The sequence below is a fragment of the Podarcis cretensis genome, assembly GCF_951804945.1.
Source record: "Podarcis cretensis genome assembly, chromosome: 13".
Classification (NCBI taxonomy): domain Eukaryota; kingdom Metazoa; phylum Chordata; class Lepidosauria; order Squamata; family Lacertidae; genus Podarcis; species Podarcis cretensis.
The window spans coordinates 9,347,900-9,373,185 of NC_137182.1; the positions used below are offsets into that span (position 1 = coordinate 9,347,900).

Consider the following 25,286-nt stretch of genomic DNA (forward strand, 5'->3'; position numbering starts at 1 on the left):
TACAGAAAGAGGTTGCAATCCTTTGTTTTGATTTACTGAGTGGATAATTTCTGTTTACAGTTTCACAGCCTCTTATTCTGAAGCTTTGGCAATTTGAAAGGAGAGAGGAATGTTTTACAGGCATTTCTGATGAGCGATGTAGCAGTGTTCCACTAAAATGGGTTGCATTTCAGTGCTGAAAGCACACATTGATCTCTGGATGCTTCAACGCTGCTAGACAGATGCCCACACCTAAAGCAACTCAACAACGAATAGAACGGTTTCAGACTCTGAATTGTAGGTGCAGTTGATAAACTTTTCTTTATTTAGTCAACAGAGAGAAGCCGTGCACAAACAGTGGCATATATTAGTTATCCTCTACAGCTTGTAGCTGTGTATTACGTTTCAGTTTTAGAGTTATTCCAGAGTCCTTGTTAGCTCTCTGCAATATTAAAATAAGAAAAAAGGAACTGGGAAAGTGAGAAATGGCAACTCATGATCTGTGGGAGTAAGAAGCAAAATGATGTGTTTTCTTTCAGCTCTCCTCCCATACATTTGCTTCTGGGGACAGATCTAGTCCAGAAGAGGGCCAGACATGCAACCTACTGTCAGTTCGACTTATGCATGTCACTCTCTAATTTCAAAACACCATTGGCTTTCAGGCAAATTCAAATTCCATAATTAGAACCCATGAATTTATCACTTGATTGCCGATGTCCTTAACACAGGCTACTGAAACCTCATGACTGATTTGAGTCCCTTTAGGGCTTTACAAAATGTCTGTATCTTTCCTGAGAACCTTACACAATGGGAGCTCAATATTTTAACCATTTACTAAACTTACGGCAAAAAGAATTTTGCTCTTTGAACACATGGTGCATCTGATTAAAATTGTGTCCTGGGTGTCTTGACTGCCGCTGAACAATTTAAATTTCATAAGGCAAAACAACGGGGCAGCCATCCCAAAACCCATTTTAACAATGACATTAGATAAATAGAAAATCCTTGGAAGTGACAAATAGACTTAGGGGTAGAATAAGGATAAAGGTAAAGGTAAAGGTACCCCTGCCCGTACGGGCCAGTCTTGACAGACTCTGGGGTTGTGCGCCCATCTCACTTAAGAGGCCAGGGGCCAGCGCTGTCCGGAGACACTTCCGGGTCACGTGGCCAGCGTGACATCGCTGCTCTGGCGAGCCAGAGCCGCACACGGAAACGCCGTTTACCTTCCCGCTGGTAAGCGGTCCCTATTTATCTACTTGCACCCGGAGGTGCTTTCGAACTGCTAGGTTGGCAGGCGCTGGGACCGAGCAGCGGGAGCGCACCCCGCCGCAGGGATTCGAACCGCCGACCTTTCGATCGGCAAGCCCTAGGCGCTGAGGCTTTAACCCACAGCGCCACCTGCGTCCCACAAATAAGGATACATGGTAGTAAATATTATGGATTAGAATATTAATAAAGGAAAAAAGGTTAGTAAATGAAAGGAGTTAATATTATTAGAAATATGAACTTGGAGAACTGTTATAAAGGTGATATAATGAAATTCAGTTAGAGGGGATTCAAGGAAGTCAGTCATCAATGTGATGAAAGTTGGATATTTGAAGAGACAATCTTTTTTTCTTGTGTGTTTAGTTTATTATAGTGTGGTGTGTGTGTTTTTTCTTTGTTGTGTAATTTGTCATGTTATTTTGTGATAAATGTTGAAAAGCAATAAAAAAAAATTCGGGAAAACCCCAAAAACAATGACATTAGAAAATGCTAGTGACTGTGGCAGATGATGTATGGAGGGTGGGCCTATTTACTGGGAAGATGCATGTTATGTGTAGGAATGCATCTCTGTGCACAGTGACACATCACAAACAGTACCACTTAGTGGAGGCTGAACCAATATTGGGGTAGCAAATGGGTTCTGCCCCCCCCCAAAAAAAACCCTTTACTGTTCCCTGAAATAAGTGAACAGAGTGATTTGATTACATGGGAGTAAATAAAATGGGGAACAAAATAAAATGAGGGCTAAATCTCCTTGGGGCAACTCCACTGCCTGGGGCAGGTTTTGCCCCCTATCACCTGTGTACCACACCGCAGCCTGTTTACTTTGATCCACATAATCCGATAAGAACCATTAGTAAAAATCCAGCCTCATTTACACACTAACACCTTGACTTCCATTTTTGGTGGAACACTCGAACCCAATGGAACCCTAGGAACTCATAACTTGCATGAATATCAAGCCATTTCAAGATGAGCTTAGCATTCATGAACTACACTTTGAAACTTGAATAAGTAAATGTACCTTCTGCAGACTTTAAAGAAAATCTACAGACACTGAGATTACTAAGGGAATAGGGCATATGACAGCCTCTGGAGTGCATTTTGAGTATGTGGTGGGTAGCTGGCGGTGAAGAACAGCAAAGCCTATTTGTCACTTTAATGTAAGTCTTACCAGCAACAAAAACAGGAAGCACAAATTTCGCCACTAACCTTATTTAAGATGAAGAATCTAATCAGCAGAAACAGCACACCAGACATCATACCAGATAACAATGGGGAGATAAACCAAGAAGCAACTGAATAAAAGCAAAACAAGAAGAAAAAATTGAAAATATATAATTTACAACTGTGCTAAAATCCTATCCAATAAAAATATTATAAGCTTTTGACAATGCACGTTTATTTTTTATTGATCCTGGATACTGCAAAAAAGTTAGCTTACAGGTTAGAAGAAAAAAGAAGTGTGTGCCAACTCACAATACTCCTGAAATTAGGCATGTTTAAGTCTCATTGATTTTAATGTGAGTGTTTAGTGCGAAATTGCATGAGAAGGGAATATTTTTAGCTGGATATTTAGCATATTTTTTCCCTGAAAGGCTTACCAACTGTTAAAGTGAAAGTAAAATTTGCATCTTCTTACCCACTCACCCATCCCTCAATGTCCATTTTGAAAAATAAAAATAAAAATCTATAGAAGCTAGACAGTGATGATAGAAAAATCATTCAACTCAGTACTGGGATACTCTATAGAGAACATTGGCATTTAAGAGAGAATTGAGCATTTTTGCAAGTCCCAAACTAACTACACAAGGGAGTTACAAAAGTTTAATTCGTGAGAAAAACTCAAGTTTTTAAGAATGACTGCTATCATGCCTGTTCTGTATGTCTTTTAAAATACAAAGAACATTCTGCTGAACGCAGTAGGAAAACCCATGGTTATGCCTCTAATGATGGTCTAACACCAACACAGAGTACTTTGGAACACCACAGCTTCAGATGTCATTTAAATTTGTGTTATTTTTCAGCACAAATATACTGAATTAAAAATAAAGAAATTCTACTTTAGGTCAGATGACTTGCAGCTCTGGAGGGATTAAGAATTGTGCATGTCCCCAACAAGCATGCACAGCACATTAAGCTTTGAAATATTAGCTGTGATCACTTTAATTAGAAATGTAAAGCTATCAATTCTCACATAACTTTGGGGTGGATTTAAAAACCGAGAAAAAAAAAGAAAAAAAACAGACGTGAAACCAGAGCTTGACTTCCAGTGGTCCCAGGAAAGCAGCCATAACAACTGTTATCTCCCTCCACGTCAGTATTTAAAGTGCACATGAGCTCAGTTCAGACTTCACGGAACCTGATTTCCAAACTGCACTTTGGGACACTTGCATGCTTCTTCCTCCCTTCTGTGATTTGATATGGTTTAACCATAATTAACCTCAGTTCAGATACTGTGGTATCAGGACTGCCTGAAACTATGCTGTAAAACCATGACTTGAAGAGGGATTATACTTTAGGCATCTGAATTAGGGCTAACTAAAAAGGAACACGACAGGGCTGCCCCATTTCCCCTCTGCTATTTATTTCGGTTCTGGAGGTGCTCTTGAATATGATCAGAGGGGACCGGTTGGTGGAAGGAATCCAGGTCGGAGCGAAACAATACAAACTTAAAGCTTTTGCAGATGACCTAGTTTTGACCCTGCAGGAGCCAGAATCTAGTACAAAAAGAGTGTTACAACTGATTCAAGACTTTGGTCGGGTGGCGGGATTTAAATTAAACAAACAGAAAACTAAGGTGCTGGGGAAAAATTTGACAGATACAGAGTCAGAACGGTTTCAGAGAGAGACAGAACTAACTGTGGTTAAAAAAGTAAAGTACCTAGGGGTAAACATAACAGCAAAAAATCTGAGTCTTTTTAAGGATAACTATGAAAAATGTTGGTCTGAAATTAAAAGAGACTTAGATAGTTGGACAAAATTGAAACTTTCCTTGTTAGGCTGAATTGCTGCTATTAAGATGAATGTATTGCCAAAAATGTTGTTTTTGTTTCAAACACTACAGATTGTGGACAAGACGGAGTGCTTCCGGAAGTGGCAGAGAGACATTTCTAAGTTTGTCTGGCAGGGCAAAAAGCCCAGAATTAAGTTTAAGATATTAACTGATGCGAAAGAAAGAGGGGGCTTTGCCCTGCCAGACCTAAAGTTGTACTATGAGGCCGCAGCTTTCTGCTGGCTAAAAGACTGGCTACTTCTCGAGGACACTGACGTTCTGGATCTGGAAGGTTTTAACAATGCTTTTGGTTGGCATGCATACTTATGGTATGATAAGGTTAAGATCAATAAGGCCTTTAAGAATCATATTGTCAGAAAAGCAGTGTTTAATGTCTGGACAAAATATAAAGACTTATTGGAAAATAAAACTCCAAGGTGGCTTTCACCGCTGGAAGCTAAGGCCCGAAAAAGACCCAATATGGAGGCCAAATGGCCAAAATATTGGGAAATACTAGAAAAAGATGGAGACAATTGGAAATTGCAGAGTTTGGAGAAAATGAAGGATAAAGTGTGAGACTGGTTACACTACGCTCAGATTAAAGAAGTTTTTAAAAATGACAAAAAGTTAGGGTTCCAGGTGGAGAAATCGAAGTTGGAAACAGAACTGTTAGAGCCTAAGACTAAGGTACTCTCAAGAATGTATAACTTGCTGTTAAAATGGAATACACAAGACGAAATGGTTAAATCGGCTATGATAAAGTGGGCACAGGACATTGGGCACAACATTATGTTTGAGGACTGGGAAAGGTTGTGGACCATTGGGTTGAACTTCACTGCATGTAATGCTTTGAAGGAAAATGTAATGAAAATGATATATAGATGGTACATGACCCCAGTTAAACTTGCCAAAATATACCATTTGTCTGATAATAAATGTTGGAAATGTAAAGAAAATGAAGGAACATAAGCTCAAACTCTTTCCCTAATACGTTTATTGTGGGTCTAATCAACCTGTAATTTGCTATTATGTCTAAACTAGCCAATTACCCTGGCCAGGGAGCCCTGCAAACCAGGATATCAAACTAAGGTTTGCAAAATCATTTGGCTAACAAACGTATAGCAAAATTGTAAGATCATGTTTCTATAATGCTATTTTCGGTCAATGCATGTTTGTGCACAAACCTTCACAAATAAAAGGAAATGTCAATTACCAATCTTGACAAGCTCCATCCATTGAACTCCTTTTGTGCCGATTGCAACTAATGAGAATCCAATAGTGGCACCGACAATGCAGTGAGTTCCAGATATCGGGAGCTTCAAGAACGATGCTATCAGCTGCCAAACAGCAGAGCCTAAAAGTTAAAGCGGGGACAAAATAATTAGTATAAACATTAATGGCCAAACACTTATGTTAGCATTCTTGTTTGAGGGCACACCAACCCAGTCTTTCAGCATATTTTTGCTCGTAGACAGTCACAAAAGATTTCTGGAAAGGATTACAGAGCTCAAGTACAAGCTTTCTCCAACACTGCTTCTATTTATTTTGCATTACAAATCGTATTCCTAATAGATTTAAACTGCATAAAGGCCACAATGCTTCTTTTGCCTTAATGAACCTCTGCCCTATTTAACGCATGTTAGCCCAATACTGAGAATAATGGGTTTTTTTGCTACACTGTCATTTGCAGCCTATCCATTCACCTCCCCTTCACTACATTCTAAGCTTTCAATCTCCAAAACAGGACAAGGAATAGCAATTTAGAAACCTGGACTAGCAGAATTCTAAGGTGCCTGGATAGTCTTGCAAGTGAAGGAATACGCACAAGTCCTTTAGAGAAAGAGCAAGCTATCAAAACTGGTGAAGTTTCCAACGGCCGCCTACAATCTTAACAATCTTTATTTGTTCTGTTTTGAACAAAATGCACAGAAAAAATAAAATGGAAAACGATTTCATGTAATTTTATATTTTCACTTGCTATTTAATTTTTAAAAGAACACAAAATTTATATCCCCCATTAGAGTCAAACCAAAGTTTCTGGGGGCTTTTTTTTTTAATGTGTCACGTTCTCCTTTGGCACCAAAGTACCTTTAGCTGGAGAGGTGTTAATAATTCGGACTATATAACTGAACTTTTCAGAAATTTAGCCAGGAAAACTGCTTTATTAGTAAGATTTGTCCATTCCTCTTAGTACTAGCTCTGCATCATCCCTGTCAAGAGCATCAGAGTGCATAAAACCTGGAATGGAAAATTTACCAGTCTGTTAAAAGGGCACGAATATATGCTGGAGTCGTGCTCTTTAAACAAGAGGATATTGGTCCAGATGTTACCTCCCTGGGAGATTTTTATAAGATATAATTTATTATCTATAGCACCCCCACCCTCAAAAAATCATAGAATGCCACAATATATTGAAAACTATACACACCCCAATCTTGCCAGGTGCCCCTCAAACATTAATAACATTAGATGCAAATGATTTAAAAAAACCCCTCACAGTTTATCACCTACCAAGATAAACAGAGCCCACCAGATAGGATGGTGAAGCTCTTGTTTTGCTGCATGCCCAGGGCTGTAGGAACAGGAGGTTTGTCAAGCGCTAGGCAAGCTAAAATACATGTATGGAAAGCTGAAGCTGAAGTTGTGCTTTAACAGATTAGGCAGGACTGTCAAGCACCTGAAGACGTACCGTATTTTTCGCCCTATAGGGTGCACCGGCCCATAGGTAAAGGTAAAGGTACCCCTGCCCGTACGGGCCAGTCTTGACAGACTCTGGGGTTGTGCGCCCATCTCACTTAAGAGGCCAGGGGCCAGCGCTGTCCGGAGACACTTCCGGGTCACGTGGCCAGCGTGACATTGCTGCTCTGGCGAGCCAGAGCCGCACACGGAAACGCCGTTTACCTTCCCGCTGGTAAGCGGTCCCTATTTATCTACTTGCACCCGGAGGTGCTTTCGAACTGCTAGGTTGGCAGGCGCTGGGACCGAGCAGCGGGAGCGCACCCCGCCGCAGGGATTCGAACCGCCAACCTTTCGATCGGCAAGCCCTAGGCGCTGAGGCTTTAACCCACAGCGCCACCTGCGTCCCTACATGGGCGCACTTATTTTGGGGGGGGGGGGGGAATAAGGGGAAAAAAATTATTTACCCCCCGAACTTGCCGTGCTGGGAACGGGTCTGGGAATGATGACGAGGTTGCGCTCAACCTCGCCATCGCTCCCGGAGCTTGCTGCTATCCGAAGCCTGGGGAGCGCAGCGCTGTAGCACACTGCGCACCCCGGGCTTAGAGCAGCTATCCGCAAGCCTGCGGCGCCTGGCGAGAACTCCTGCCAGGCGCCGCAGGCTTGCAGATAGCTGCCCTAAGCCCGGGGTGCACAGTGTCACGCTCCCCGGACTTCGGGCTGCAAGCACCTATCCGCAAGCTTGCGGAGCCCACGGGAACTCCCGCTGAGCGCTGCAGGCTTGCAGATAGCTGCCCTAAGCCCGGGGTGCACAGTGCCGTGCTCCCCGGGCTTCGGGCTGCAGGCAGCTATCCGCAAGCCTTCGGAGCCCGCGGGAGTTCCCACCGGGCTCCGCAGGCTTGCAGATAGCTTCCTGAAGCCTGCATTCGCCCCATAGGACGCACACACATTTCCCCTTCATTTTTGGAGGGGGGAAAGTGTGTCCTATAGGGCGAAAAATACGGTAGGTGCCAGCTTCAAAGTGTAAGGCCCTCAGCGTCCGGTTCCTAATGAAGTTCCCGCTAGGCTTGCCAAATTAATTCTCCACAAAGCGGCACAGTGCAAGTTGCCGTTACATGTACAGCGCAGAGCAAGATTTATTACTTTATAAGCGGTAAAGCTCTTACCCAATTTCCCTTCCAGAAGAGCCTCTCTATTCTGCTTTTGAGAGCGAGCCATTAGCACCACATACAACTTGCTTTAGGAAGCCAATGAATAAAACTAATTCTTTCCTGGCGCTCCATTCTTAAACTACTGACTTTTCTATTCCTAGCTGAGGCCTACCTTCCAAGCCACGAAGTGAAGCCACCTGCTGAGTAATTTAGGCCTCTGATTGACTTGTTTTAGGCTAAGAATAGCCTAACTAAGCAACCCTGAGCCCTACAAGAGGACTGCATTCCAAAAGGGAGACACATGGATGGACTGGTTTAAAAGTTCCCCTTGGAAGCCACAGATCTTAGATTCTTCAATGAAGCAGGCACTACAAAATTGTGGATCTCATACATGCAGCGAAGCTGAAACTAGGTAGAAAATATTTACTGCTGTTATGAGAGTGGATTTGCTTGTGCTCAGCTATCCAACATTGACTCAGCTCTGCCTTTCTTTCAAATAATCCACATGCTGCCTTGAGATGAGATGGGCAATTCTCTTCACGAGCACAGGACAATGACATACACAAGTGCACCTTAAATTGTCACCTGGCCAGAATGACAGAAAGTGTTTTTAATATTACTAATGCACAAGTTAACCATAAACAAACTGCATGCCTCTGACATTCAGACCCCTCTGTATTTCCAGTTAGGAATGCTTGTGTTGGGCATTTGAATGATCATTGTGCGGGGGGGGGGGGCAGAGTATACCTGCATGTGTGCACTCATTGCCCTTTACAAGGTTGTGAAACAATGAAAAGGAGCATTTTTGTATTCACAGAATATCTGAGACCAAATCTACACATAGACCTGGTTCGTACATCACAATAAGCCATAGTTAAAATAAACTGTGGTTGAATGTAAAAAAGCTATAGTCTAGTTTGTTATGTAACCCAAACTCAATCCCATAGTTCATTTTCCTTCAAACCTTGAGCGTAAGTCAGTATTTGTTCTTTGCGGTTTATTTGGAGAGAAACATACCAGGTTCAGACAGCACAAGTCATACCATTACTTGATTATCAGCAGTGCAGCAGCAGGACGAATAGAGCAAAGTGCCCACAATTTCAACAGTGTGCACCAGCATGCTTAATAATAATACAGTAATAAATTACTTACACCTTGCCCATCTGACTGGATTGCCCCAGTTACTCCACCATAATAAAAACACAGCAAAACATCAAACGTTAAAAACTACCCAATACAGGGATGTGCGGACCAGGTCATACTCAACAAAGTGGCCAAACAACAATGTTTGACTGGTTGGATCTCCTGTTCTCCAATCCCAGTAAAATCTCAGGATTATCCAGTTATTTTTTAAAAAAGTAGAGAAAATAAGTTTGGTTGCCTATGGTGACCAACAGGTGACCATCAGAAATGAGCTGAACACGGGCTCTGAGCATGTGCAGATTGCATTTCCCTCCAAATATTAATGAGAAACTGCAGTCTCCAACAGCCGTTCACGTTTGAAATTAAGGGCTAGGACTAGTAGGTGACTGTACATCTTGCATACACACAAGCCCCAAAATTCTATGTTGAAACTAGACACAGCCCCTTTCAACCTTCTTAGAAACTATGCAATTTTTTTTCACAATTCTTTCTCCACCCACTCCACCCTGTTTTCTTGCTACACACTTAGGATGGAGGAATGTGGTGCTTATGCACCCGCGCTCAGTCTAGGAATTTGTTTTTATTATTATTATTATTATTTGTTTTCAATACCACACAAAAATCCATTCCAGCGTTTCTACCTAACCAGCTCACAAAACAAAACTTGTTCCTTGAAAATCTGCAGAAGCTGGCCGACCGGGTGGTATTTGGAATGTATTTGTAGGGTCAGGGCTAGAGACTGCAGTTGCAAAGGCTCTTAAAGCTACTGCTGCCAAGTTCCAGGGGAACGGTGAAGCTGGGGAAGGGTGCAAAAGAGGCTCATTGAGGGGAGAAGCTTTGCACATGGATCATGGAGTGGGAGATACAATCAACCTGATACTGAGAAGGGGACAGAAAATGGTGTGGTCATATGCCCTGCCCCCTCAGCCTACCAGTAAAATGTGCAGGATTCCCCCTGTAGTAAAGTTAGTGTCTGTTTAGAAGCTGTTCCTTGGTCAAGCAACAAGAGTGAAGCCTTGTGGGTAACCAACAAGCCACAAGGACCATGGGAAATAAGTCTGGGCCTTTAACCTGACTAACAGGCTCCCAGGGTGTGAGAGGTTTACTATGAGAAAGGAAACCCCTGATATAATGAAAGCTTTGACACCTGGGTCCGAAGTTATGTGCATTCCCTCAGTGATGTTATCTGCCTTGATTGCCTGGGAATGTGCATCTGCATAAACTCCACGGAAGGGAGGAAACCCCTTTGATTTAGGCTCTGGGTTCTTAATGAGACCAGCTGCCAGAAGTTAGATTGATTAGCCCACAGACCGGTCATTGGAGAATTTGAAAATAATCAGGAGTTATGATTGGTTTCGGGGGTTCCGATGCTACGTGCAAATTGGGGATAAAAGATATTGGGAATGGCTGAGAAAGCGTGCTCTGCAATCCGCAAATCGCCCCGCTGCTGATGTTCCATCTAAGTAGCCGTCCTTTCATCCTTTGTGATGGAGAATTGCGAAAGCCTCTGAATGCGGAACATTGAAAGGACCCTAACTATTCTATCTGTGTCTTAGTCGTGAGTATGTAAGTCAGTTAGATTTTACAATGTTCTTATTTTCTCGCTTATAACTTACCAAAGAAGTGCCTGCTATTTTAGCATGTTTTCTTATGTTCTTTTAAAATAAATTTTTAAAGAAGAAACTGTTTGGTTTGTGTGCCTTTCCGGGCAGAAAAGCTAATTCCTAGCCTTACGCTTGGTTACGCTCTACCGTAGAATTTCTGTCTGCAAGTCTGTGGATACAACTTGTGGAGTAGGGATAACTAGTAATAATTGGGCACATCCTTCTCCCTGGGTTGTGGCTCTGAGTTCCCCGGACCAAAGGGAGTGGTGGCAGCCTTACTGGTTCTAGTTTGTTCTGTTTTTGTAAATGTAAACGTGCCTGCCAGCCCTGCTCAAGAAACCTGGTCTGGCCGGAGAGCAAAGACAGGTGAGGGAGGGGCGAGCAGTTGGGGGCAAGTTTACCACACCCCCAATGGAAAGTGCAGGGAAAGGGAATCCGATCAATAGGACAGAAACTCACTTTTCCGAAAGCCACACTTCCAAGTTTTTCTGGCAAGGGGTGGTACCCTCAGGTGAGGGACACATTGTGCTCCTTCTGGGGTAGTTTGTCCTGCTTTAGTCCCCACCCTGCACTCACCTCTCACCTGTGGCTCTTAAAAGCTGTCAGTATGTGGCCACACCCTGGGGATGGCTTCAACTGGCCAGCAAGCCAGGTGAGGATAGCTGATGGGTCTTAAACCCTTGGTGAGTTGGGGACTTCCCCTGCATGCAAAGACAGGCTCCGGTGGATTGAGCGGACGAGACCAATAGCAGGCCCAAAGGTCAAGAAGGTGGTTTCTGAACATGCTGTAGAGGGAAGTGAGGGGCAGATGGGGCTCATCAACCTAGGAGCCCATCTAGGGGAAGGAAAAATCTGATCCTCAATGTCCACCGCCTTGTGGGATATCTTCAGGAGAAGAAAAGGCTAAGGAGTAAACCCTACACAAATCAGGTATGGAGTCCCTAAGATGGTTGGATGGCACCTTGCATGCCTCATTCCGCCAACTCCTGCAGCCAAGCAGGTGTCAAACGTATTGCTCTGCTTTCCTTTGGACCACATCAGCAAGGCAGTCCAGGGCCTCCATCCACACTGCCCAGGATCACGGTTTCACTAGTTATTACGTGCATGCGCTATTGAGTGTGGTGTAGCCAGGGCTTGTTTTCAGTCAGAACTCAGCTCTCAGGTGGGAACGACTGCCATTATAAGAGAACAAGAGAGGCATTGATGGACTATTGCTAGGGGCCGAAACCGGGGAGGGGATCTGGTGGAAGAAAATTGGGAATTTAAAGTGTATATAATATAATTTGTTTCTTGTTTTTTTAATGAGATGGGAAAATCATGGAATGGAATCTTTTTTGACCCTAGGGGAAGCGTCTTAAGAATAGGTAAAGATATATAAGTTTTGATGAGAGTTAAGATTGGATAAAGTAAAAGTGGATGGTTATTTGGTGAAAGAAAGAATGGAAAATAATAAGATAAGATATAAGGATAAAAATAAGATGAAGGATTTGTTGAAATATTTATATGAATTAGAATACAAAGAGGGGAATTATAGTATGCTAAGATAAATTATTGGTCAAAAATATTGCAAAATTAAGGATTGTTAGAAAGATGTCGGGAAAAGAAAATTATGTGGTTTTAGCAGAAATGACATAAAGGATTAAGTAAAAATGAGTTGGTGAAAGAGAGAATGTAAAATTATAGTATATTAAGACAAATTATTAAGATAAAAATAAGGTTGGAAGGATTTGCTGAAATAACAAATTGAATTAGAATACAAAAATGGGAGGTGTGAGGAGGTCAAGGAACCTTAATAGAACCTTAATAAAAATTTATTTAAACGTCAAAAAAAAAAGAGAGGCATTCATGGTGAGTTTTGGCACCTCTTTTTCAATAATAATAATAATAATAATAATAATTAATTTATTACGTGTACCCCACCCATCTGACTGGGCTGCCCCAGCCACTCTGGAAGGCTTAGGCAATATTATTTCCCTGCATTTATGTCGGGTGTCCATAATCTTGTGAGAGTTGGTGGAGCCAATCAGAAGCAGAGCAAGCAATATTGACAGCTGCCAGCACAAGGTCTTCTCTATAAACAGGAAGAGAAAAAATGCACTTGTACAGAAGAATCTAGGACTTGCAATTCGAGAGACAGAAAGCGTATCATCCCGCGTGACAGCGGCTCTCAAGAACTACATCCCGGTGTTCATTTTGGCATTCTCTGTGCACAGCAAGGAGTGAAGAGGATGTGACATCTGACTAGCAGGAGAAGGGAAGGTGAGAACATCCTAATAACCAGTGAAACTGTGATCCCAGGCACAGTGGGAGCCAGTCCTGATAAGGATTTACAAACCCCAGAACATATGCAAACCAATGAGCCAGTTCAAATGAATATTACTTCAGCTTACTAAGCAGAAATGTGCACAAGTCTTTTAGCAGCAATAGCTCCTCATTTCATCTGAACTGGGAAAATAAGGGTCCCAGCTTCAGAACAAGCCAGGATGGTAAAACCAACTTCAAACAGTGGTTTATCTTGACGTGTTCTGAAACTGGTAACCAAAGATTCTCATTTCAGACAAAAGAGCAAACTATGGATAACAGAGGCTTCTTGGTTTTTTTTTGTAGTTTGAGCAAAGAGGCTGCCTGTGTGGGCAAAAGACCCACACATATCTCGGCTTAATAAGCTGATATATGATCATCCAATATTAGTTAGGCCTTTGGTTTCTAGAGTGTATACGAAAACTGATGCTGGATCCAAGGGACAAAGAGTAGGATCTAATGGACTTTTCAATCAAGTGTGCATAATTAACATACAAACTTACCATCCTGTCTGGTTATAAATGCAAACAGCTAGAAGTTTAAAGAGCAAATGAAGCTGCAGCACACTGATCAATTATATTTTTTCAGAGCAGATGAGATTTTTTTCTGTGGAAGTGGGAGCAATTAAATTTTTTTAGACAGCCCAGAGAAGTGATGGTTGGACTTATGCAACTCCTTCTATCCTTCACCCTTTCCCGTCATGTATTTTGTTGGAACATCACATATCTCCAAACTGGCATTCGCCAGTGAGACCACAAGCTATGGAAACTCTTTTGCTCCTGAGCTTTATTTTGGATTGGGCTGGGGGCAGGGGGCTACCAAAAAACCTCTTCTGTCATCTTATTAAGACCATCCTTTTTAAAACTGTACAATCGTGTCATCTTTCTCTGTTCTTGCACAGAATTTTAACACCCATGTCAAAATAAACACAAGCATTTATTTTAATAGTACAATGCACATGGTATATTTCTACTGAAGTAATAAAAGGCTAGCAGCCTTACTAAGAACTGAAGCAGATGTTAGCATCCCCAATCCTTTAAACTTGGTTAATAAAGAAGAAGCAAAGGGCATGAAAGTTCCCTCTCACCATGAAAACACTGATTTTATTTGTAGCCCACGCTAACCAGATTCTTTTAGTTATCTCTAAACCCTCGTATGATATTCTGATTAAGATGAACCTGGTTAGAATAATCTTCAGTCATTTGTGGTACCAATGGGGGGGGGGGAGCTGGTGGAATTTGTACAGGGGGTGAGAGGGATCACCAGGTCCCAGATTCTTAAGCATGGTTGAGAGTTCAGCAGTGAAACATCTATATAGGGTAGATTCTACATCAACCCTGGCAGTTCCTAACAATAGCGAAAGGCAAATTTGCACATTCAGAAATATTAGTGCCCAAGACTCAAGCTGCTGTATTACTATTTGTCAAAAAGCTTTGGTCACATTTCTTAACAGGACTGGAAAAGCACAAAACTGCTTGAAAAAACTGACATTGAATATAAAACGAAAGTTACTCACCAACCATTGCGCTGACTTCTCCTGCCATCAGTAGTTCCACAGTGCTGTTGTACAGGTTCACATCAATGATACCTTTACGAATCGTTTCGCCTACTTTTGCTCCTAGTAACACTGAGCCAGTCGTTTCAAAAATTGAAGCAAGAATGCAGGCCTGGCGCAAAGTAACCACACCAGAGCCCACGGCAGTACCAAAAGAATTGGCAACATCATTTGCCCCAACCGAGAATGCCAAAATAAAAGCAATTATAAAACCGACAATAACCATCCACAGGTATTCTTCCATGTTTCTCCGGGTTCTCTTTCGCCTTCTGTAAGTGTTTAACCAGACAAAGCTGTAGGGTACCAGGACAGATTTGTAAAGCAGATTTCTTGCACACAATGAGTTCTCTCTGGAAAGTGCTGTGCAGTGTTGGAGCGTGAAGAAACTGCTAACTGGTGATTTTCAAGCTACTGTCAATACTGTTTGTTTGGCTGGATTCAGTCACCAGTGAAACCCATTCCATATTTTGCTTCAGTAGTGTTAAAGCTGTGATGACCTCTCCTGTAAAAGATAATTTTTTGAGGATAAAACACAACAGATTTACAAGTGGTTAAAATCAACTGATGATATTGCGGAATGACATGTAACACTCACAACGATAAATGCACACAAGACTATCAGAGTCAGTTTAAAAGTAACTCAGAACCAGGGATGGCAGAAAGTAGACCACAGTCCTTCTGCCTGTTGGTTACTGAGATACTTTCAAGAAATGCTTCAAGAACATTTAAAGAGCAATCCTTGCACCAGTTGACCAATGAACTCATGCTTTTATTTTATTTTGTTTTGTTTTGTTTTGTTTTTTAAAGCAATCACAATCAGTCAAAGCACAATTGAAAAAGTTGTTGAAAAGATATTGAGTTGGATCCAGAGAAAAGCTCATGTACACTGACTTTCCTACTGTCTTTCAACACTCCCCGAGAAACCTCTCCTGAGAATGAGGATGTACAGAGCGACACGTCCTTCTCTGCCCTTCCTGTAGAGTTTACGTCCAGAGATATCTGTCTCCCACTGGTTCTCTCTGCTCCACCAGGCATCTGTAATACCAACTATATCGATGCCACCTTTTAAAACCAAGCACTACAGTTCACCCATCTTGGCTTGGGAGCTTCTATCATTAGCATATAAACAAGTCTCGCTCTTGAAGTATCTTTGGCGCTTGCATTTTGATTTGCGGCGCTTTGGCTTCTCTGAATTGCTGTCCTGCGCCCCAGCACTCACAGTGCTGAGTTCGCTGCCACCCCATTTAAATATTCACCCATTTATCATCTTCATCCCTCGGGTCCCATTGCCTTTCGCTGCGAATCAGTTTAAACGTTGCTATGCCACCTTTTTTTATTTTAAAAGTCAACAGTCTTCTCCCAGCACAGTTCAAGTGGAGCCTATCCCTTTTGTACAGGCCTGTCTTGCCCCAGAATGTTCCCCAGTGACAAATAAATCCAAACCCCTCCTCCTAGCACCACTGTCTCATCCATACATACCTTGGAGGTTCTGGCTTTCAGCATTCTACCTAGCAACCTAAATTTGGCTTCCAGGACCTCGCAACTACATTTACCCTTATCATTGGTGTGAATTTGCCCCCAAGTTCGGACTTTGCCCCAGGACGACCTCCCTTGCTACTTGGTGACCAACAACTTGCGCAATCTTCATGCCAGGCAGGCAATTCACCCTGCTAATCTGCACGCTCAACTACCTATGTTTGTAATGATCAATGCTTTAAAATAAAATAAATGCTTCTCTTGCTCACGCACTGAATGATAGAGGCATAAATTAAGCTTTAAGAATGAAGTATAAAATGAAGCATGTTTATATTATATTGACATTTCGGTTACTTTTAAAGACTGACACCTGGGATCACTAAAATTGGGGGGGAAAGTGTGTGTGTGTGTGCGTGTGTGTGCGTGTGTATCCACCCCGGTAGTAAGGATAAAGCTTCCATCTAGGTTTTGTCCTCATTCAGTGGAAATAGTGTCAGCCTGTCCAGTGACAAAAGAGAACTGAAACAGAGTCCCAGCGGCAAGCCTTAGAAAAGCAAAGAAAGCTGATGACAGATGCTGCTGTCCTGAAAAGGCCTGGTGAAGTGACCCTGCAGTACAGTGTGCAAGGGAAAGAACAGGATGTTGCTCTGCGCCAGTTGAATCCATTGGCAAAGATTAACCAAGAAGGAAATATGGCAGAGTAGTCTCTTAATTGCAGTACTTGCTGGTGAAAAAATATATGCCTGTTTCAGAGATACTATGCTACGGCATTCTGGACATGCTCCCCTGTTACCATCGTTAAAAATACTATTACCGGTAAGTGTAAAGCAGCCTTTCTCAAACCTGGATCCCCAGATGTTCTTGAACTACAACTCCCCCCATCCCTGACCACTGGCCCTGCTGGCTAGGAATGATGGGAGTTGTAGTCCAACAACATCGAGAGGCCCAAGGTTGAGAAAGGCTGATGTAAAGGGTGCACAATGAGGTGGCTGACGTGATGCTGTGCCTGTCACATGCCAAGCGCCTTCTTTTGCACCCCTCTCCCAAGTACCAAGGGCTTTCCTCAAAAATCATACCGAATTTAACAATGATGAGAGACTGCCAATCAATATTTGGAGCTGAAGCTGGATGGGTAAGCTATCATCCAGCCCGGGCTTCTATCAGCAGCCAATATATACTTCCAAATATGGGAGAGCCAACTGTCCTGGATGAGGTGAACTCAGCAAGCTAGACATTTGGTAACCACATTGTCACAGCAAAGAGCAGAAAGAACTCGTATAAGCCACACATTTTGCATTCTGTTCTTCTTGGTGGGTTGTTTCACAGGGAACGTAATGCCCTAGTGAAGGGGTACTAAAATCTTTAAGCTTGTTGTCTAGCTTCCACCATATGCTGGAAATGCAACCCTTTATCCCATGATCTTTAACAGCATTTTTCGTGGAGGAAACCTCTGCTGTGTTGTTTAACCTGTACTGTGCTACATTTTGCTTGGAATTGCTTTGTTTTTGTAATTGTATACACCATTCTAATTGTTTGATTATATTCTTGTAACCTGCCCCTGGGACCTTAACATGAAGGGACGGATAAGAATCTCATAAATAAGTAAGTGAACTATTTGACACTGTGCCAAATTCTTGTGATCATTTATTTTATTTTCAGAGAAAAAGGGCCCCTGGCCGCAATCTCTCTCAGGCCCAGCTAGTCCACAGTGTGACAACCCCTATCCTTGCCAACTGCACAATACTGCTTTTGCTGTAACTGAGCGAAACTGGAGTTTCTTTTAAAAAAAGAATATGGCACAAGTTTGCAACCCCATTAAGGAAGAAAAATAAATGCATCAGAAACAAAGATTAGTACCATGGCCTTAACAAAGCAAAGGACATACCCTTCTTCAAAGAATTAATTCAGTCTAGAAAGTCTCAAAGTGTTGTGTGCCACAGAAGTTCACATAAATCTTGGGTCAATGCACTTTATCATACTTATGTCTTCTTCTTTTAATAACCCCTTTTCTACAGCTACTGCTACAGGATTTCGGACAGCTCACAAAATTCATAATAACGCCTTAAACAGCATTCAAATCAGTGCTAAAGACATATGAGCTGTCAGGATAAAGCATACCACTCAAGATGCAAAACCAAGCTAGCAACAGTCAAAGCAGCAATAAAAACTAGCAGCCTACCAGAAGCATGGGCAAGCATGAAGGACTTTCCCTGTCACCTAAAAGACAGATGCTCCAAATTCATGTGGAAAGCACAGAAAGGGTCCTTTTCTTTGGTAGCAACCTGCCTAATTTGCAAAGCAGGAGACGCTCAGAGGAAGCTCTCCAATTAATATTGTACCTAACAGGCAGCTTTTTTAAAAATAAGTGGTTCTTACAATAAATGGTGTGGGATCAGGTAATAGGTCAAACCCTGAACTGTGCCTGAAAACAAGCTAGACATCAGTGAAAGTATTTTAAGTCCACAGGAGATATACTCACTATTGTGGGTTTGGGTTAACAACCTGACCACCATATTCTGCACCGCTTCAACCTCTCAGAGACAATTTCCACATCAGGCCTCCATATGATGTCTTGCAGTAAGTCATGGAAGCTATGACAAGAATATCACTTCCCAACTACTGTATTTTTTGCTCTATAAGACTCACTTTTTCCCTCCTAAAAAGTAAGGGTGTGTGTGTGTGTGTGTGTGTGTGTGTGTGTGTGCGTCTTATGGAGCGAATGCAGGCTGTGCAGCTATCCCAGAAGCCAGAACAGCAAGAGGGATTGCTGCTTTCGCTGCGCAGAGATCCCTCTTGCTGTTCTGGCTTCTGAGATTCAGAATATTTTTCTTCTTCTTTTCCTCCTCCAAAAACTAGGTGCGTCTTGTGGTCTGGTGCGTCTTATAGAGCGGAAAATACGGTATTCTTTGCTGAACCCAGCCATCAAAGAGAGAGAAATAGAGTTTTACATGCTTCAGCACCTAATGATTCCCTAAAAGCAACCAGCCTTGAAGAAAGATTGGTATGTGGGCAGAGGAAGCAACAAGTTCTAGAGAACCTTCATTCCCCACCCTTTCCCCCTTACCTGGCTCCCCTCCTCCTAGCATTCTTCTCAGGACTTGATCCTTTCTTTTGGAGCTTCAGCAAAGCCCCAACATCTGAAAGCTGTGTGTGTTTTTAACTTGGGTTAGAATATGGTACAAGTGGGAGCTAAACAGTACAAACTAAAAGCATTTGCTGATGACCTAGTTTTGACTTTACAGGAGCTAGAATCTAGTACCAAAAGGGTACTGAACTGATTCAAGAATTTGGACAGGTAGCAGGCTTCAAGCTGAATAAAATGAAAACTAAGGTCTTAGAGAAAAATTTAACTGTGAATGAGAGAGAGAAGTTCCAGGAGGAGACAGGATTAACATTGGTCAAGAAAGTGAAATATTTAGGGGTTAATATGACAGCCAAAAATGTGAATTTATTTAAGGATAATTATGAAAAATGTTGGACTGAAGTGAAAAAGGACTTAGAAATATGGTCAAATTTGAAGCTATCATTGCTAGGTCGAATTGCTGCGATAAAAATGAATGTATTGCCAAGGATGTTATTCTTGTTTCAGACAAGATGGATTGTTTCAAGAAGTGGCAGAGAAATATTTCCAGATTTGTCTGGCAGGGCAAGAAGCCTCGAATAAAATTTAAGATATTAACTGATGCTAAAGAAAGAGGTGGATTTGCCCTGCCAGACCTTAAACTTTACTATGAATCAGCTACTTTTTGCTGGCTGAAAGAATGGCTGCTTCTTGAAAACACTGATGTGCTGGATTTAGAAGGTTTTAATAATGTATTTGGTTGGCATGCATATTTGTGGTATGATAAGGTAAAAACACATAAAGCGTTTAAAAACCATATTGTTAGAAAAGCACTGTTTAATGTTTGGATAAGATATAAGGATTTGTTAGAAAATAAAACCCCAAGATGGTTGTCACCAATGGAAGCGAAGGCACAGAAAAAACTCAATATGGAGGCCAAATGGCCGAAATATTGGGAAATTTTGGAACAAGAAGGAGACAGAGTAAAACTGCAGAGCTTTGAAAAATTAAAAAACAAAGTGCGAGATTGGCTCCATTATTACCAAATAATGGAGGCATATAATTTGGACAAAAAAGTTGGCTTCCAGGTGGAAAAATCAATATTGGAAACAGAATTGTTGGATCCAAAAACTAAGCATTTGTCAAGAATGTATAACTTGTTGCTGAAATGGAACACTCAGGATGAAATGGTGAAATCTGCTATGATTAAATGGGCACAAGATGTTGGACATAACATTATGATGGCTGACTGGGAACAGTTATGGACTACAGGTATGAAATTTACGGCATGTAATGCCCTAAGAGAGAATTTAATGAAAATGATCTATAGGTGGTACATGACACCAGTCAAGCTTGCAAAAATTTACCATTTGCCCGATAATAAATGTTGGAAATGTAATGAGATTGAAGGTACATTCTTTCACCTTTGGTGGACATGCCCAAGGATTAAGACATTCTGGGAGATGATTTATAATGAAATGAAAAAGGTATTTAAATATACCTTCCTGAAGAAACCAGAGGCCTTTCTCCTGGGCATAGTCGGCCAATTGGTGCCAAAGAAGGACAGAACTTTCTTTATGTATGCAACAACAGCAGCAAGAATACTCATCGCAAAGTATTGGAAGACACAAGATTTACCCACCCAGGAAGATGAAGTTGGCAGATGGCACCCATGGCAGATGAAGTTGATGGACTATATGGAACTGGCGGAAATGACTGGCAGAATCCGAGAACAGGGAGAAGAGTCAGTGGAAGAAGACTGGAAAAAGTTTAAAGATTATTTACAGAAATACTGTAAAATTAATGAATGTTAGGAAAATGATGGAATGAAGTTATATGGCTTTAGCAGAAATGTTATAAGGAATTAGGTAGACAGATTGTAAATGTATTAAAGGGAAAAAACAAGGTTAGAATATGTTAAGATAAATTATAGGACAGAAAACAGAGGAAGATGGAAAGGAATTGCTGAAACAATTAACAAAAAGAGAGGTGTGAGGAGGTCGCTGAAAGAAGTGAACGAAAGATATGATATCAAAATTATTGGATGTGTTTTTAAATTGTTTTTGTTTGGTTTGGTTGATTCAATGTTTTAGGGTTTGTGTTGTGTGGTATTGTATTGTATTGTATAATTCTTTTTCTTTTCTTTTGTAATCTTTAAACTGCTAATAAATATTATTTTTTTAAAAAAAGAATATGGTGTGACAAAAGTGAGCAAGCAGAGCTTATTCTTCTTCTTTTTCTACACATTACACCCAAGGTTACAGCAAATAAGGAAGAAATCCAAATACTGAAGCAAAAATTATATCCAAAGTTTGAGGTACCTCTAAACAGCAACGCTGTTTGCACAATAGTTTTTCGGATAGCAGGGAACAGGATTATGTTAGCAATGTGGCACGTGAACAAGCTAGGCCTCCTTCTGTTTATGCAAGTAAGCCTCCTTCTGCTCATACAATATAGGTAGCTGCTGTGCTACTTTCAATCAGCAAGGATGAAGCAGCATCGCATCACGATAACACAGTTTCACCATGGTTAGACAGGAGGCACCAACAACCCAGATGCACAGCATAGCAGAAAAGGACAGATAAGAGAGCACTGTGTGTGGGAGAGACAAAGAAGTGTCCACAATTCCAGGGAAGAAACCACCATTATGAGTGTATAGGGTTCCACATGGAAAAATGAGGGATGCAAGACCCACCACTGTACCCACCCCATATCCCTTGGGCCAACACTATTGCTGTAAACCAGGCAGACTGAGCAATATAACCGGGACTAGCCCCAGATGCTACTCACAAAGCACCAGCAAGCATATTTTTTGCATTTAAGCCCTGCCAAAATAGCCTATGGGGCGCCACAGCAGCTTACAAAAATGCAGTTACCATGAAAAACCCCAATTTAAAAAATGAACCAAGTACAAAAACCATCTCCCACTTCTATTAAAACAGAATTATACCTCACCTTCTGAAACCTCATAACTGTAAAGTAAGGGAAAAGATGACCTCCCTAAGCTTCCTTGGTGAGGGTCATCTAAAGAAAAGCACCATCAACGGAAATGCCCTGTTCCTATCAGTCTAGCCTCCAGTTATGAAGGGGATGGGCTACTGGAACACATGCCAAATTTCTGGATCCATTTCAGGGTGGATTTGATTTAAATCATGATTTAAACCACTAGTCAGCAATACTTGATTTAAATCATTTTTTATAGAAAGACTCATTCTTGCTGGTATAATCTTAATATTTACAGCTGGGAAGAAGGGCCTGGAACCAGTGAACTCTTTTTAGTTAACTGGCAAGGACTTACAGATCCCAGTTACTATTTCCACCCCCACCCCCTTTGGATTTGCTTCTACATTCAGGTGCCTATTCTGTACAGTTAAGTGTTAGTGCACTTATTGGAACCCAGTGGGATTGGGAAAAGGGTTGGCAGCCCTGAAGTGCCTTCGAGTTGCACAGACATGCAACTGACTTGCACAATTATTACACAAAGATCCCAAGACTTGTGGAGTATTCTGCTCACAAGGTTGCGCTTTCATTTTTACTTCTTCACACTTGGCTAGTAGGAGATTGTCAGAGGTGATTGTTTGGCTGTTTGGTGGCTGTGGCAAGGGCTGCTGTCAATTGGCTGTTGTTGCGACTACTGGCGGCTTCTGTGACGTTTGCTACTGTCAGTGTTGGCCAGGTGAGTGAGTGATTTCCTTCCCCCCCCCCAAAAAAAAAGCTCAACAACTCTGGGCAATTCTCCCCCCCCCCCCCCCCGTTTCTTAATTTTTAGTCCCCAAAAACAGGGGGTGTCTTATACACGGGGGCCTGTTATACACGGAAAAGTACAGTAACTTAAATAGAAAACTAACTTAAGAAAGTTTTTTTCCTCCAAAAGCATTTTATTTTTAAAAATCTGATTTTTTTAAAAAAAATAATCTGATTTAAATAAAAAAAATCATTGATTTTTGTCCATCCTGATCCATTTCAGCTAGGGTTCAAGCTATAGCACTGAGATCACCTTCGCCAGGAGAGAGACAGGGGGAGTGGTTGCTCTGCTCCTACTTAGGCAACCAGCTTCAGAAGGTGATCCTGGGTGATTTTTGCCTGGTTTTATGGAGCCTTCAGTATGGCATTCCACAAGGTTCAAGTCTTATCCCCCATGCTATTTAAATATACATGAAACTGCTGGGTGAGATCACCCAGACTTTTTGAGTGTGTTGTCATCGGTAAGCTGGTGACACACGGCTCCATTTTAATCTTCAGCAGGTGTAGCAGAGCGCATGCTGAACAGGTGTCTGGTTGTGGCAATGAACTGGATGACAGCCAAAAACTGAGGCTCAATCCAGACAAGACAGATGGTTAGAGAACAGTTCCTTGATCTGGACAGGTGGCATGCAGTCTACTTTAGGGTCGCATTTCCCCTGAAAGATCAGATGCACAGATATACCCTTTGATCCATCACTGTCAATGGAGACACAAGTGGTCTAAACGGCATGGAGCACCTTCCAATAGCTTCAGTTGGTGGTCCAATATGGATGGGCATAGCCTGGCTTCAGAGCTCTATGACCAAGTAGTAGTCTTCACCTATAAAGCCTTAGATGACTCAGGACCTCAATACCTTCCCGGCCCTTATATGAGCCTGCCCATGTCCTGAAGTCAGAATGAGGGGCAGGCAGTTGTCTGGAGGGTGATCACGAGGAGTCAGCCTCCATCCACAGAATGGTCTCCCCAGGATAGCTCACTCGGCACCAACATTTTCTTCTCCCAAGTGTTAAACTTTTCTTTGAAGCAGTTGGTGATATCTTTCCGTCTCTCGATCTAACTTTGGCCATCTGCTATGGTAAGGCCTATGTTAGGGGCTGGAATGATTGTTTTATGATTTGATTACTGTGCTCTGCTTTTTCCTTTGCTTGTCATGAGTGGCATTGCATATTTTACTATATTTGTAAATTGCTCTGAGATGCTTATGTAAAGCAACTAAAAAAGCTTGATGAGGGTGATGCAAAAATCTCCTAGTTAAAATTCCTGGTATCTAAGGTAGCAGCAATGAAATTAATGCATTGTTGCAACATGCCTCTGAAAGTTTGGAAACTTCAGCTGGTGCAGAATTAAGCAGCCAGTTTGCTCACCAGGGCAAGATGGCTTGAATACATAACACTAATGTCAGGGAACTGCCATCGGAGCCAAAGGAGGAGAGAGGGCTCCAGAGGGATGCCGGAGAGGGTCCCAGTAGGGAGAGAGGCAGCCCATCCGCTGGGGAAGGAAATCAGCGTAGCACCAGTGGAGAAGGGGGGCAGATGGGGGAATCGGAGAAAAGGCTCCTGGACTCCTCACCAGAGACCAGCGGGGAGAGCACGGGTCCTCCGCTGCCCACACCCTCCCTGCGCAGAAGACTTCCACGCAGGGAGAGTAGGAGGCGGCTGGGCGTCAAAGAACTTCTTTGCTGGAAGAAGTTCAAGAAACGCCCACTGACGGATTCTGCCAGCGACTGAGACAGCCACGAGTGCAAGGCTGTCCAGAGGAAAAGGGTTCAACCAGGCAACCTAGCCAGGAGTGGTGGCAACTTACGCACGAGCAACCCCCTTAGAACCACTACAACTAATCTTGGCCCAACTGCAATGACTGCCAATTAGTTTCCAGGCCCAATTCAATATGCTGGTTGTGACCTATAAAGCCTGGAACAGCTCAGAGCCACAACACCTCAAGGACTGCCTTTCCCCATATTAACTGTCCCAGACCCTGTGATAATCATCTGAGGTCCTTCTTTGTGTATCCATGAAAGGTCTGAAGGGCAGCAACACAAGTACGTGTCTTTTCTGCAGTGGATCTCTGTCTGTGGAATGTACTCTCTCCCCAGGGAGGCTCGCCTGGAGCCTACATTACAGATATTTAGGCACCAGAGGCACGCACCAGACAAAAACATCCCTTTTCTCCCAGACCTTTGGCTAATTAAACAATCTATGGCCTTTTAAACTGTGGGGACGTTATTGTTTTGTTATTATGTTGTATATTTTTGTGTTCATATACTGTAAACCACCCTGTGAACCTCAAATGAAGGGCAGTAAAAGGTGAAGGTAAAAAGGTAAAGGAGCCCTGGACG

At 42.3% G+C, this 25,286-nt stretch overlaps 1 protein-coding gene across 7 annotated transcripts in view; it reads right to left on the reverse strand.

Annotated features, from left to right (window-relative positions):
• Window positions 1-25,286, reverse strand: part of SLC20A2 (solute carrier family 20 member 2) — a 97,458-nt gene that overhangs the window by 33,222 nt on the left and 38,950 nt on the right. For all 7 annotated transcript variants that reach the window (XR_013832419.1, XM_079949578.1, XM_079949576.1 and 4 more), the window contains exons 2-4: window positions 14,632-15,172; window positions 5,454-5,594; window positions 2,458-2,543 (exon numbers count right to left, since the gene is read on the reverse strand). Coding sequence is in view for 6 of the 7 variants with exons in the window: in XM_079949578.1 (XP_079805704.1) it covers window positions 2,458-2,543; window positions 5,454-5,594; window positions 14,632-14,914 (510 nt within the window). In the remaining variant the exon portion in view is untranslated. The remainder of the gene's footprint in view (window positions 1-2,457; window positions 2,544-5,453; window positions 5,595-14,631; window positions 15,173-25,286) is intronic.